The sequence below is a fragment of the Arachis hypogaea genome, chromosome 13 (assembly GCF_003086295.3).
Source record: "Arachis hypogaea cultivar Tifrunner chromosome 13, arahy.Tifrunner.gnm2.J5K5, whole genome shotgun sequence".
NCBI classification, from domain to species: Eukaryota; Viridiplantae; Streptophyta; class Magnoliopsida; order Fabales; family Fabaceae; genus Arachis; species Arachis hypogaea.
In genome coordinates this window covers 4502300-4517028 of record NC_092048.1, presented here as the reverse complement: position 1 = coordinate 4517028, position 14729 = coordinate 4502300, and the positions used below count along the sequence as shown (strand labels likewise).

The following is a 14729-nucleotide window of genomic DNA, read 5'->3' as shown; positions in this document are numbered from 1 at the left end:
CCTAATTAGCAGGGTTTTGCATTCCCCCCAATGCCACCGAGAAGATAGGAGGTCACCACGACGACATGGCGATTCTCTGGAAGAGGATAGGAGGGTGGGAAAAGAATTGCGATCTGTTCAGTCTAAAATGGGGTGGACACCGTTGAGGAGTCCAAGTCCTAAAAGGCATAAGGAAGTTCGAGAACACGTGATAATGGGTCAAACCCCATTTGCTTCTCACGTCCTCCATGTACGTTTGTCAAAGCATTTTGACAAGCCTACTGATTTGAAATACGACAAAAGGACGGATCCTCCTTTGTTGACATCAAGGTGAAATTTTTGGCCCACTTTACCACTAGGAGGACCCAAGCAAAGCACCCAATTTCCCTACTGGAGGTGGAACAAAGGGTAGGTGAGAGCATCCGAGATTAAAATCGAACTATTTTTTTAATTTGATGAGGAAAGATGTGGAATTTGTCTGGACAGAGGATTGTGAGGCCGCCTTTCAACATTTTGAAAACTTGCTCTCATCTCCTCGTATCTTGGCAAAACCAAAATTCGGCCAACCTTTGTTCTTGTATTTATCTATAACCGAAGAAACGTTGGCTTCGGCCTTAGTTTTAAAGGATCAGGATAAACATCAGCGTCCAATATATCTTGTTAGCATGGTTCTTCAAGGACCTGAGCTACCATATTAAAAGATTGAAAAGCTTGCTTTTGAAATTGCTCATATCGGCACGTCGGTTACGCCAGTATTTCCAAAGCTACTTGGTAATAGTGCAAACCGATCAACCAATCAAAAAGGTTTTACAAAAACCCGACTTAGCAGGTCGGATGATGAGTTGGTCCATTGAGCTGTCTCAATTTGATGTGTGCTATGAACCACGCTTAGCCATTAAGGCTCAAGCAATGGTAGATTTCCTAACTGAAATGACGCACCCAGATTTTGGCATACCGATATGGGAACTTCATGTAGATGGAACTTCCAATGTTCGGTATGGAGGAGCTGGCCTCATCCTAACCAAGAGAGAGGACATGGTGGTCGAGGCCTCTATTAAATTTGACTTCCCTATTTCATATAATTAGGCTAAGTATGAGGCCTTGCTTGCAGGGTTTGCGTTGGCTCGAGATGTCGGAGCTACAGGAGTAACCATATTCAGTGATTTGCAGTTGGTGACATCCCAAGTTAATGGGGAATATCAGGTGCGGGATTAACTATTATAGCAGTACCTGAAAAAAGCACAACAAGAGGTACAGTCGTTTGATTCTTTTGTAATCCAGCATGTACCATGGAACAGAATACACGAGCTGGCGTGTTATCTAAACTCGCAAGCACTAAACCCGGAATAAGAAATCGTAGTTTCATACAAGAAGTGCTCACGAAGCCTACTGTAACCAAACCCCAAGTTCTGATTTTATGTTCTGGGAATCTCAATACATGGATGAACCCAGTTTGCTCATATTTAGAGCATGGGACTTTGCCTAGTGACCCCAAAGAAGCAAAGAAGTTACGACTTAAATCGGCCAAATATACCATGATAAATGAGAAATTATATAAAAGGAGCGTGCCCCCAACCATTGTTAAAATGTTTAAATGACCAACAGACAATGTATGTGTTATAGGAGGTCCACGAGGGCTACTGTGGACATCACCTGAATGGAAAGTCATTGGCTCAAAAGGTCATTCGAGCTAGGTACTATTGGCCCACCCTCATTAAAGATGCCATGGAATATGTAAGGAAATGTAGCAAATGCCAATTGCACGGCAACTTCTACCAGGCACCTCCTCACGAGCTCATATCCGTTATCCCGACAAGGCCATTTGCCAAATGGGGCTTGGATTTGTTGGGATCTTTTCCATAGGGACAGAGCCAGGTAAAATATCTTATAGTTGCTATAGATTATTTTACCAAGTGGATTGAAGTCGTGCCCTTACTTAGTATCAGCTCTGCTCAATGTCGGAAGTTCGTATGGAGAGAGATCATTGCAAGATTTGGGATTCCCAAATCTATTGTCACAGATAACATAACTCAATTCACTGACTCAAGGTTTCAAAAAATGTTGTTCGAATTGAAATTTTGGCAAATATTTGTCTCGGTGGAGCACCCGCATGCAAATGGACAAGTCGGAGCTACTAATAAGGTAATCTTAAAAGGGTAAAGAAAAGATTGGATGAGCGCTTGGGCTATTGGGCTGACAAGGTGTAGTCAGTACTATGGTCATACCAAACTACAGTGCAATCTACTACCAATGAAACACCCTTCACACTCACCTATGGCGAAAAAGTAGTAATCCCGGTAGAACCCAAGGAGCCAAGCCCAAGAATACTTTTGGAGACCTCGGCAACTCATGAAAGCTTGGACCTAATTGATGAAGTCAAATGTATGGCTAACTTAGCAAAGCAAGCTTTGAAGCAAAGTGTGGCCAAGAGGTACAATATGAAAGACTGACCTAGAAGTTTCCAAGCGGGAGATCTAGTTCTGAGTCAAGGTGATGCCAGGGTACCAGGAACACGAGGTAAGTTAGCTCCGACCTGGAGAGGACTTTTCAGGGTGAAAGAGGCAATGGGAAAGGGGCATATAAGTTAGAAACCTTGGATGGTTTTGAAGTGCCAAGAAGCTGGAATGCAACCCATTCGAAAAGGTATTATTCTTTGGAAATGCTGAAAATTTTCCTTTATTTTTCATCATTAAGTAGAATAAGTGCACTCTTTTCCTAGGCAACTACGTTTTTAATGAGGCCTCTCCTGTATTCGGCAAAAGGAACCTTCTTTGCAATTTTATACTTCAATTAAATATTTTGATTTCTTTTACAAACTCTATGTTCAAACTCATGTTATGGTTGGAATGCGTTAAATATCCCTTCATCCATGTAAAAGTCGAAATCAAGCTGAAATTAAAGTTCGAAATAAAACGATTTAAGAAAGAAGGATATGTAGCAAGCAGTGAAATGGCAAAACATCAACAATCATGAGTTAATCCTAACTATAACGGGAACATATAAAATTAAAATTCCAAAGAAAAAACGGGAGAAGGTACTGCAAAAGTCCCACAGATTCCAAATTATCAAGTTCAAAATACTGAAGAAAATAAGTTACAAATTATAATCATAATATTGAAACAACCTTTCCATCCACCACCTTGTTGAAGGCATCGACTTCAGATACATCCAAGTTAGGAGCCTTCAACATGATTTGGTCAAGGATGTTCTTCTCGGCATCAAACACACCATCGAGAACCGCCTGTTCATCCTTTCTAACCAAAAGATCAAGTTCTTCAATTTTCTTCATTATCTTGGAAAACTACTTTTTCAGAGCTCCTTCCCTTGAGTCAGAGGCAGCTTTGGCTTCCTTAAAACTTTTTACCTCGTTCTCCAAGGAAGTTTGTTTACCTTGAAGGTCAGTAACCGAGGTGTTCAGCTTCTGGACTTGGGTATTTGCCTCAGCAATCATTATGTCCTTTGAGAGGAACTCTAAGCGAATACTCGAGATCTCTACCTATGCGTCTCAGACATAATCGGATAGCGCAGGAGCATCCTCTGACCTCGGAGAAGTATATCTTTCAGAGACATCTTGGCAAGAACTGCCCTGGTATTGTCATCCATGAAATGTTGGTCCACAAATTCGGGAGCTCAAAACCCCTTATCCAATACATACCTGAACGAGGTAGGGATAGAAGCACCAATGTCAGCCTGACCAAAGATTTTAAGTTTTTTCCAAGTTGGAGAATTGTTCGGGGAGTCTTCCGAAATAATCTGTACCTCAAGACGTTGCCCTTCCCCGCTCTCTTCGACCCCCCGAGGTCGAGGCTAACGGCTGATAGTAGCAGACGAGGAAACCCTACTGACCACCCACGATGTTCGGAGGCTGGGATGATAACCTCCTCTTTATCTCGGCAATGGCGGCAAGTCCCCCGACCAATTTAACTGAAACGCGAAAGTTATAAGTAAGAGTGATCATAAGCATATAAGGTCAAGCATGTAGGAACGTCCAGAAGATAAGAACTCACTTATAGCTTTCCAAACAACTTGTTCATTTATCAGTATGTCCCTCAAAACAAGGGACCGTTTATTCCACAACATCATTAAAAGGTTAATACCCAAATGCACGGCATCATTGATGCCACTAATTGTAATCTTTGGGAAGAAACATTGTAGCTCCAATACAAGTTAAATTTTTTAGCACCCTCCAAAGTCATAAAAAATAAAGTCGTACCTTCCACCCCTTCGATCTTAAAAAACTTTTCTTAAAAGCCATGGTAGGATTTCTCAAACAAAATAAAAAATTTTCTATTCGGGACACCTCGGAAAACGATGAACCCGCGACATTAAGACCTAAAAGGAACTGTCAAAGTGAAAAAATAAAAGAAGACTCTAAGGGCAGGCTCCAGGAACGAGCACAAAAGCTTGAAACTACGGATAATGGCCCAAGAGTTAGGATGGAGTTGCGAAAGAGAATATCCGCTATGGGTCAGCATGCTCACTTGGAAGTCGAAAAAAGGTAAGCGGACCCCAATCCTGGGAAAACAATGTCTCATACATCCACAGCCAGTCTGAGACAGTACCGACATGCTCATTTATGTGGCACAATCGTTCTTCGGACCTTGGCATAGGGAAGACATACAAGTTACTAAGATTAGAATAAAAAGTAATGTGGGCTTCTCGTAGATTGTCAAGTTATTCTTGCGTAATCGTGATAAAAGTAGTCTTAACCTCCTTGGATACCCACGAATAGATGTCCACCTCAAGCAGACTATTCATCCCTTCGAGGGGAGCAGGCTGGGGTCTCGGCACACTCGCAACACGGCCACGCCCTCGGGTCGCGATAACCTTTTTCCTAGCCATCACGAGAAGACCTACAAGGACACTACCACTACGTCACCATCACTATATTACCAAAAAATAAAAATTTCTAAAGTTACAAATTCTACAGCTTCCTAAAATAAAACACAAGATAAGTCTCGAAAATACAGAAGTTCTGAAAAATGGAGGCAAATAAAAATCATCAATTATTTGAGAAAACTTAAAATAGTGGTCCCCCAAGTACATTAAACCTAATAAAAAATAGTAAATGAAGGGAAATGCAAGAAAAATTCAAACAACACCAATATCACAAATGATGTGCAAAACTTGCAAAGAAAAAAAAAAAAAAACTGCAAATCAAATACACAAGAGGAAAAAAAATAAAAAGCTTCACTAACCTTAAACAAAAGTGTTATGAGCGCTGACAGAAGGAGCGACTACAGTGAATAAGGCAATAGAAAGGGAAGACCAAACAGGAGAAGTTCATTGGGAAGAAGAAACTGATCGCGTTTGGAACTTTTTTTTAGAAAGTGAAATATGGGTGAGTGAAAGGTAGAGGTGGCAAAAGGCCTAAACTCACCGGGCTGGCTTGCGTAACCCGCCAAAAAAGGCGGGCTGGGCTGGAAAAGTAGGACCGCTAAATAGCAAAAGCCCGCCTAACCCGCACCATTTAAACCGCGGGTTTTGGCGGGGCGAGGCGGGCTTCCCCGCCAAGCTTAGTATTTTTTTGGTAAGGGGTATTTTTACAATTTTTTTTGCCAAAACCCAACTTACAAGAAAATGAAGATGAAAATTGAGTGTTTTGGATTATATTTATTTTGTTTTAGAGACAATATTTATAATTATATTTTGGATTATGTTTATTTTGTTTTGAGAACAATATTTATAGTTATGTTTTGGATGAAAACTTGGTTTATAATTATGTTTATTAGATATTTATAATTACAAAGACTTTAATGTTTGTGAATATAAAAATTATAATTTGTTTATGCTTTTAGAAATTATAATAGTTAAAAATAAAAAACAGAAGAGTTTTTTATGCCTTTATATATATTATTTAATAGTTAAAAGTTAAAAAAAAAAAAGAAAATATTTGGCGGTCTTAACCCGCCAGCCCGCCACTAGGCGGGGCGGGTTGGGATTATGAGACCGCCTCAGTGAAAGGTAAAGTGGAAGTAAAAGGTTGTTTAATTTTAAATTAATGTTGCATTTATTGTTAGAGAAAGAATTTGAAGGTGAAATTCACCGTTCATAAAACGAGAAAATTGTAACCGTTTCAAAAAAATTAAGAGAAACTGTTCAATTTCTTTAAGTAAACTCTTCAAAAATCTCAATTTAGAGGCGAATCCGACTTCCTGAACTCGGATGTCCGTGACCAAAAAGCCCAGATTCAAGAATTCGAGTTAGGGACACTATTCTAGACAAATAAAAACATAACGGACGAACAATTAAATAAAATCATAACATCGAGACCGCCATAACGGCTACATCACCAAAGTCTATAATCGTCGAATTCCGACAATAATAACATAATGTAAATGCATTAGATGCTGGGAAAACGATAACCCTAGAGGACAGAGATAAAAAAAAAAAAGACAATCAATAGATAAAAACACAACTCCATACCACCTAATATATTATTGACTTTAACATTAGAGTGTCTTAGAAGTTGTTCATTCAGTTTGGTTTTGTGCACGCCAAAGTCAAGATCTCTTACCTTCACCCCTTGGGTTCCTAAACTCGTTATCGGTACGAACAGTATCATTATTCTTTTGAAAGTGTTGTTTTATGGAAAGCAAATTTTAATTTTACTCTTCATAAATAATTTAGTGCGAATATTCAGTTGATTTATTTGTTTATGAACTCTGCGTCCCATGCAAAGTGAAAGACCACAATCAGTTTCGGACCGAGGTCAAGAACCCCTTTGGACATCTTGGGCCAGTGCCCAACTTATTTCCATCCAAGAAAAAACAAAATTATTGTATGTCAATTGAGGTTAACCCAATGCGCTTGGGCTTCGGCCCAGAGAAGACCCAAAAATATCCAATGCGCTGGTTTTGTGAAATGTTGAAAACGGCGCGTCGTATCTGTATTGTGTGCCATCTGCTACTGCTACCCAGAAAACTACACGTGTGTGTTCGAGTTCGAGTTCGAAGATGCGCCTAAACCCTACACTTACCAACGCCACCAATCTTCTATTCAAGAACTCTTGCCCTTTTTCTCCCTTGCTATTCCCGCGCCATTCATCTACCAATTTGTTAGTCACAGGTCTCACTCAACTTCTTCAATCGCTTTCATTAATCCTCCTTTTTCTGTTCAATTTAATAATAAAACTGCATTTTTTTGAGTTTGATTTATGGATTGCAATTTTAACTATTTTGGAACAAAGGACTATCCTATGATACGAACGAAACTGTTCTAAGAGATGCATTTGAACAACATGGCGAAATAATCGAAGGTAAAAATTAAACCATTTTTTTTTCCTTTTCGTTCTTCTATTTTGGATTCCTCCATATCGGATTGCGCTACTATATCATAGATGGAATTTATATTTCTACAGTTAAAGTAATATGTGATCATGTCACTGGCAAATCAAAAGGCTATGGATTCGTTCGCTTCACTACTGAAACTTCAGCTGCTACAGGTCGCAAAGAAATGCATAAAAAGGTCATCTATTTTTCTTGTTGAGAATTTTTTTTTTGATAATTTCTGTTACTATTGTCTTGAAAATTTTATTAGGGATTTTTGCAGATTATAGATGGGAGACGCATTCGAGTGTGTTATGCTCACAAACAAGCCTAGCTAGCTAGCTACGAAGTGATGCTGCTACTGTTGTCTGGAATTTTTGTTTTGAGCTGGTTAGGGGTTCCTACTTCCTTGGTGTGTAAGGAAAACAAAGAAAGATGAATTAGAGTGTTTTTGGAAATGAAATGATATTCCTTAATGGTGCGCACTTTCTTAAGGATTTCATGGGGTATGGTCATTTGTGTTCTTTCCCTCCCTCCATTTTTACAAATGGAACTGCAGTCCTTAAGGGACATGGGTTGGCATTAGCTAATTTGATCTACCTGAGGATATATTCCAGTGATCATAGGAGAATTATGTGTGCTGAGTTCATGCCTTAAAGTTTCTAAGCCACTCAAAAAGGATGGTGTTTGATTTGTGGTTTTTGTTAGTGATGAAATCCATTAGGCATTAGTTCATTGCTTTCATAGGTTGTCTTCATCATTACTTTGTAAAATTGTTGCAAACACATCTTATTCTTTATTCTATATATGTTTTTAGTTTATTTTCGTTGCATTAATAGACCACTACTCTACGGAGACATTATGATGTTCTCCACGCAGTAAGAATTTTTACTCCATAGAGTAACTTAACCTCTGATTAAGGAATCAATGTGTAAGGTTCTCAGATATCACAGAAGGTAGAATAGGATTAGGATAGAGATAGTATAGAGAAGCAGTAGTATGAACGATTAAGAATAACAAGAATAGAAGTAGTGTGTGAAATCACTAAAGAGGGAGAATCAGTGTGATAGTCCCAAACCAGTGAATGAGTATATTGAGTGTGTGTGAATGACGGTAACAAAAATGACGATTGGCATTCGAGAGCCCAATTCTCTCCACAATTCTCTCTTTAGTCTTTTCCTACTTGAAACCAATGCTCCTCACTTCCTATTTATATCTCTCTCACTCCCTAAATTCACGGTGCCTTCCTTGTTAATTAGTTGTTGTTTAGGAAAAGTATAGGTAGACAATGAGAATACTAAACAATGTAAATAATAGATATGTCAAATGTTTAATTCAATACAATGTAAACAATAGATATGTCAGATGTTTAATTCAATAGGTATGCAGATGATTATGTTCATTATTTTTAATTGGATGATTATTTTTTTTTATTCGATTTACTCATGTACAGTTAACAATGGCTGGATGTTCAATTCACTAGGTGTACAAATGGTTATTCTAATGTTAAGGTTTAGGAGGTAATTTGGAAGTAAAGTGTTTTTTTACTTTATTGGGTCAATTCTAGAGCTCATTATTCACATTGTTTACAAAAGTCATTGTTTACCTAGCAAAACCTATTTTTTTTTTATTCCTCTCCTCCTTCTTGGCTGTTGGGGTTTGTCACACAATGTGATACGACTAATGCCACATTGATAAACAACAACAACGACACAACAAGATTTCTTTATTGGATAAAATCAACACAAAAGTCAATTACAACATTATAACACATACAATACTAAGTAAAACAAAAGAGACAATATAGTAGCATTATTTTCTTTCTTTCTTGTAAAAATTTAAGGTGCAAACCTTATTTTTTAGTTGCTGATCCTGGGATGTACAGCATACCAAGCTTGAATAGAAGTGAGAAGCAATGCTGCAACGGCAGCCAGAAAGGCAATGAAAGACCATGGAGTGCTGAAATAAGTGCTGCGTGCTTCAGCCAACCAAGTCTTCCATTTCTTTTGGTAATGTTCATTGATTTGATGCTTCACTTGAATATATCCTTTGCTGTAGGCCACAACATTAGTTCTGATCATGTAATTGCACATTTTAGCAGGCAATTCATGGCCTAGTTCATTGAAGAGTTTGGCCACTTCTTTGTCACTTCCGAGCAAGTTTTGGAGGACACCGGCCAACCTGAGTTCCTTCACATCCTCGGCTTCGTCTATCAAGGAATCCATCAAGAAAAAATATGAACAGAATTCGAAGTTGTTGCGAAAATCCGGGCACATCTCAAATGCAATCAAGTTGTGATAGAAATAAGGAGTGACATCATTCACTATCATCATTGGAAGCTTCAATGCTCCGCTAAACAAGTTGGAGGTGAAAGACACGCTGTTCCATTTCCATTCTTCTCTCTTGTTAAGCTTCACATGAATCCCTGCATTCCTAAGATCCCTGATATTTTTGTACCTGTGCCAACGGCCTTCTTCTTGAAGAGGAGGATCCATACTTATTATGTATTCATCTCTGAATGTGTAAAAGGTGCGAACATAATCAAGAAGATGAACCGGTTTAGCTCCATTGCGGTTTATTACCGACCCCTCACTTCCCTTGAAAAGGCCCATGAATACGAAATTATACAGTATATTCTCTAAGTGATATACCGTCTTTTCATCACTTAGCAGCATCAGCAACGTCAATGGAAGCTGGTTCTCCAGCAACAAAATATCTCTCCAGGTATACATCAACTGATCAAGCTTTAGATTCAGTGCTTCTGGATGCTGATCATCAACATTGTCCAAGAAATACAGCAATGCACATCCATCCACAAGCAACAACCAACTCAGTTCGTCGTCATTGTAGCTTCCAATCACATCCTTGCTGAACATGTTCCTCAATTGCTTGATTTCAGCAACTATAATATTATGCTTCAACTTGGCTCCTTCTTCCGTGCTAACACGGACTTGTTTGCTGAATTTTCCAATGTAGAGGGATGCCCAAAGATGTTTGAATTCTTCTCCCAAGTTGAGATTTTGTTCACCATGATGGATGGGACCAAATGATATCATCTTGGGTGTGCAGTACTTGACAAAGTTTGGATTTTGACTCAATAAAACAGGAATCCTTTGTATCATTGAACGTGGAACTTCATTGTCTCTTGCACATGCTCGACCAAGAAGATGGGCGATCCTGCTGTTCAATCTCTCACCCATTGTCCCTAATAATATATATACCACCAAAATAGAATAACTCAATGAGAAATGTTAAAATCTAGCTTTTTGTATTATTATTAGCCAATATTTTGAGTTAACATCTTATTTTATTTAGCTAACACTATATTCTTTAAATATTATGTATAAAATACTGTAAAAGATAGTTAGGTAAATTCAGATGTTAAGCTCAGCTAAGATTAGTTATATATGAGATTGCATGGAAAGGAACCACTAATTTGTTAGGAATGGTTTGGATTTGACTGTATGTGATATAACATGGGCAAGATTGCAATTTTCCAATAAGTCTGAGATTAAATACAATTTCATCTAATCTAATTGCTGCAAATTTGTTTTATTTGCTCCTTAAGCAAACAATATTGAAGTTATAAAATGAGAAGGAAAGCCAATAACAACAGTGGAGAAAATAAACTATGATTACCGTGTACACACTCAGCTTATCATTATTAGCCAATATTTTATTTTTACATTATTAAAATTTAAGATTTAAAATTTAGTATCTAAGATTTAGAATTTAACTAGCACCGTATTTTTTAAATATTAAGTATATAAATACTATAAAGGATAATCAAGTAAATTCAGATGTTAAACTCATCAACTAAATATAGTATTATAGTTATAACTATATTTGATTAGAGACTGTTTTGTATGAGTAAAACAATAATAAAGAAAAATAATATTTCAACATACATTTTTTAGGAGATTTTAATTATAATCAATACATAATTACCAAAAATTTTATTTTTGCAATTATTTTTAAAAAGATTATATTCACTTGCATTGAAGGTTATCTATAGGGTGTACATGGCCCGGCCCGGTCCGAAGATCCGGCTCGATCCCGAACACTTTAGGAGCTAATTTAGTGTGATTTTATCGGGTCTAGGGTCGGGTAAGGGTCTCAAAGATAGACCCAGTCATTATTTCGGGTCGGGTCCGTGCCATAACTCGGGTCACCCGAACTCGGCCCGATGACCCGTCATCATACACAATTAATATTTTATGTTGGATGATGGCTATTCTTATGTGGAATTTAAATATTGTAAACATTAATATCGTGTGTTATTAGTCATTTATAAAATTATAAGTTAATGTTTTATGTTTAAAATGCATAAGACTTTACACTAATGCATAATATTGTGTTATTTGTATTGATTTAAATATTTGGTGTTAGACAATATTAGTATTGATTATGGTTATGCTTTAATTTTAGAGAAGGGTTAGTTCTTGTTATATTTTTTTAAGTGAATTTTACTATGTGAATTGTGAAATAAAAGTTGGAGATTAGGTGATTTTTACATGCTAAAGACCCAGTTTTTACCCGATTTTCACCGGGCCCGAATGTGCATAGGTTTCATCGGGTCTAAGATCGGATTAGGGTCCAAACATTAGGCCCGGTCTATATTTCGAATCGGGTCTAAGTTAAGCCAAACCCGGTGTGCCCGGCCCATATACATCCCCACTTATCTATATGAGCCCTAAACTGATTACAAAAGTCATAAATACACAACAAATGAAAAGTACAGAGAGAAATATACATATAAAAGATATTGCATGGAAAGGAACCACTAATTTGTTAGGAATAGTTCGGATTAATTCGACATATGTGATATAACATGGGCAAGATTGCAATCTTCAGATAAGTTTGAGATAAAATACAATTTCATCAAATTTAATTGCTGCAAATGTGTTTTATTTTGTTATAAAATTAGAACGAAATCTGATAATAACACCGGAGAAAATAAACTATGTTCATCGAACTCACCTTACTATGTGAACAGTGAACACACTCGAGTATTGTTCAGATTCTAATCAACTTGCACGTTGTACCCACGTACGTATATACTAAGTATGAAGTATAACACACTTGTTCTGACACAAAAGAATGTAATGCAAGATATTAAAGGGCCTGGGAATTTGAGATATATATATATATATATATATAGAACTATCGAAGATGGTTATGAACTAGCTAGTAACGAACTTAGATTCTGATAAAACGAATCAAATAAGAGTTGAAGAAGTATGCATCTTCTAATTGGAAAGTTCGCGTTAACATGGCTCCACAATCCACATTCACGCGCCTTTAAAGACCACGCCCTTATTAGCCTGCACCGTGGAAAAAACAAGAAAAGAAACGAGTCCTTAAATTTGAATATTGACTCAAATTTGGAGGAGCTTATCAAGTAAAAATAGATGGAAATTAATTAGCCCTTAAGGCCTTAACAATCTTTATTTTATTTTGCAATTTTCTAATAGGTAATTGGACATTCATAGTTAGTTTTTAAAATAATTTATTAAAACTATTTTTTTAAAAATATATTTTTTTTTTAAATTCCAGCAGTTATGTTTAATAAATGGAAAAATCAAAATAAAAGTTTATTTTCAATAAACACAAGTTATAATATTTGTATTTGTGGAGATGGAATCAATGCTTGATATCAATGATGATGAATCTAACTTATACATATTAATAGAAATAATTCTCAGTTTGATTTTTAAAATTTTTCAGATGTTCATTAAAATGGTCATTGACATCTCAAAATGATCAATTTAATTCTTGAATTTATAAATAGTAAATCCCATTATTCTCCAATTCAACTACTGCTAACATAGTGCTAATGCTAACATAGTGCTAATATAGTGTTAAAGTACAGTGTTAGTGGGATATTCTCCATGGCAGCGATAAAAGTGTTCTGTTGGCTAAGAAAGTTAAAACTTTTATAAATAAAAAAATTAAATAATAAAATTTTTAGTTATTATTTTTATGTGAAAATTTAATCTTTTACTAATAATTAATTTTAACATTTGTTATTTAAAATTTAAAAAAACTTAACGTATATACTCTTATATTTGATTAGATGTAAATCTATTACATAAACAGAAATAATTAATTTTTAATTTTTTATATTTATTATTTAAAAATAATATTTTTTTATGTATATAAAAATATAATTAGGTATTAGAATAAAAAAATTTATATCGATAGTTATAAAATTAACTCAAAATTATTATTTTTTTAAAACAATTGAATATTGATTTAACTTTTAATCACATTAGTATTTTTTTCAAATTATACGTAATAAATATTTGAAAATAGATTAGAAAGATAAACAATAAAAATTTAAAACTAATGAAAATTTAAAAAAATATGCATATAATAATAATATTTTTTATTTAAATTATATTATTTTGTTAATTTTATTTTTTGTAGAATAGAAAGAGAGAGAAAAATAGAGTGAGTTTGTTAATTTTAGAAAAAAAATTATTTTAATTGTAATAAAAATATTTTGTGACACATTTTGATTTATCAAATTACTAGTACAAAATATAAATTATATATAGAGTGGGAAGGATAGAGAGAAATAGAAAAAGAGAGAGAGTTAGATAAGAGAATGTAGGAAGAAAGTTTATTAATTTTGGAGAGAAATATTTTCTCTCAATTTTAATAAGAGAGTGTCATGTGACATATTTTAGTTATTAAATTAGTTAGTAATATATAATATATAATATAGCTATATTTCAATTTTTATTTCAATATTTTAATTTTAATTTAATTTGAATGCAATTAGAAAATATCATATTAAACATTTTAATTGTCAAATTTATAATTAGTTAATTATAATGATATATAAGAGAGATAAAGTGGGTGAAAGAATGAAAGAAATAGAGAAATAGAAAAAAAGAAAGGAGAACTCTTTAAATTTTAGAAGGAAAGATTTAATTTTAATTACAATAAAAATGTGACATGTAATATATTTTAATTGTAAACTTAATAATATATAATATTCAACAAATATAATAGATTCTCAACAGTAAGATGACACTACTAAATTTTAATATAATCAAATAAATATTTTAAATTAATTAATAAGACTCATTTTAATTAATTAATTTTATATTAGTATAGAGACTAAAATGAGTTGAATTAACGAATTTAGCACATATTTAATTAATTCTAAAATCTTAGCCATGTTATTTTACAGTTAGAATGCCACGCTTGTACCGAAACATTTTATATTACTACTGTGTTAACCATAATTGAATTAAGAATGAATGGATATTCACAATTTGTAAATTTTAGAATTAATTTGGTTGTTTTTAAAAACTAGAAATTTGAACAATTCAAAGATCCATTTGAACCAATTAACAGTGGAGTTTGTTCTGAGTTATGATCAAAGTATGTATGAGTAAGCTTAAGCTAACATCACTTGCATCCACATCGCGAGCGCCGGGTCAGAGGTGGCCCATTTGGCGATTAGTCTAT

The 14729-nt window shown here is 35.0% G+C and overlaps 2 protein-coding genes across 5 annotated transcripts; one reads left to right on the top strand and one right to left on the bottom strand.

Annotated features, from left to right (window-relative positions):
• Positions 1–6809: 6809 nt before the first annotated feature.
• LOC112736610 (glycine-rich RNA-binding protein 4, mitochondrial) lies at positions 6810–10778 on the top strand. Of its 4 annotated transcripts, none has more exons than XR_011870161.1 (5): positions 6810–7047; positions 7169–7237; positions 7340–7446; positions 9133–9256; positions 9349–10778. XR_011870161.1 is itself a non-coding variant. In XM_025786134.2 (4 exons), exons 1-4 carry the CDS (start codon positions 6936–6938, stop codon positions 7579–7581), a joined length of 339 nt encoding a protein of 112 aa, XP_025641919.1. In that variant the 5' UTR covers positions 6810–6935; the 3' UTR covers positions 7582–8068. The 4 variants fall into 4 exon arrangements, 2 of the variants coding, with proteins under 2 accessions (XP_025641919.1, XP_025641918.1); XR_011870162.1 differs by having other exon boundaries at positions 9346–10778; XM_025786134.2 differs by lacking the exons at positions 9133–9256; positions 9349–10778 and adding an exon at positions 7531–8068.
• On the bottom strand, positions 8945–12453 carry LOC112736606 (UPF0481 protein At3g47200-like). Its single transcript, XM_025786130.3, has 2 exons — positions 12228–12453; positions 8945–10452 (listed from the first exon to the last, which is right to left on the bottom strand). Exon 2 carries the CDS (start codon positions 10445–10447, stop codon positions 9107–9109), a length of 1341 nt encoding a protein of 446 aa, XP_025641915.1. The 5' UTR covers positions 10448–10452; positions 12228–12453; the 3' UTR covers positions 8945–9106.
• Positions 12454–14729: the final 2276 nt, after the last annotated feature.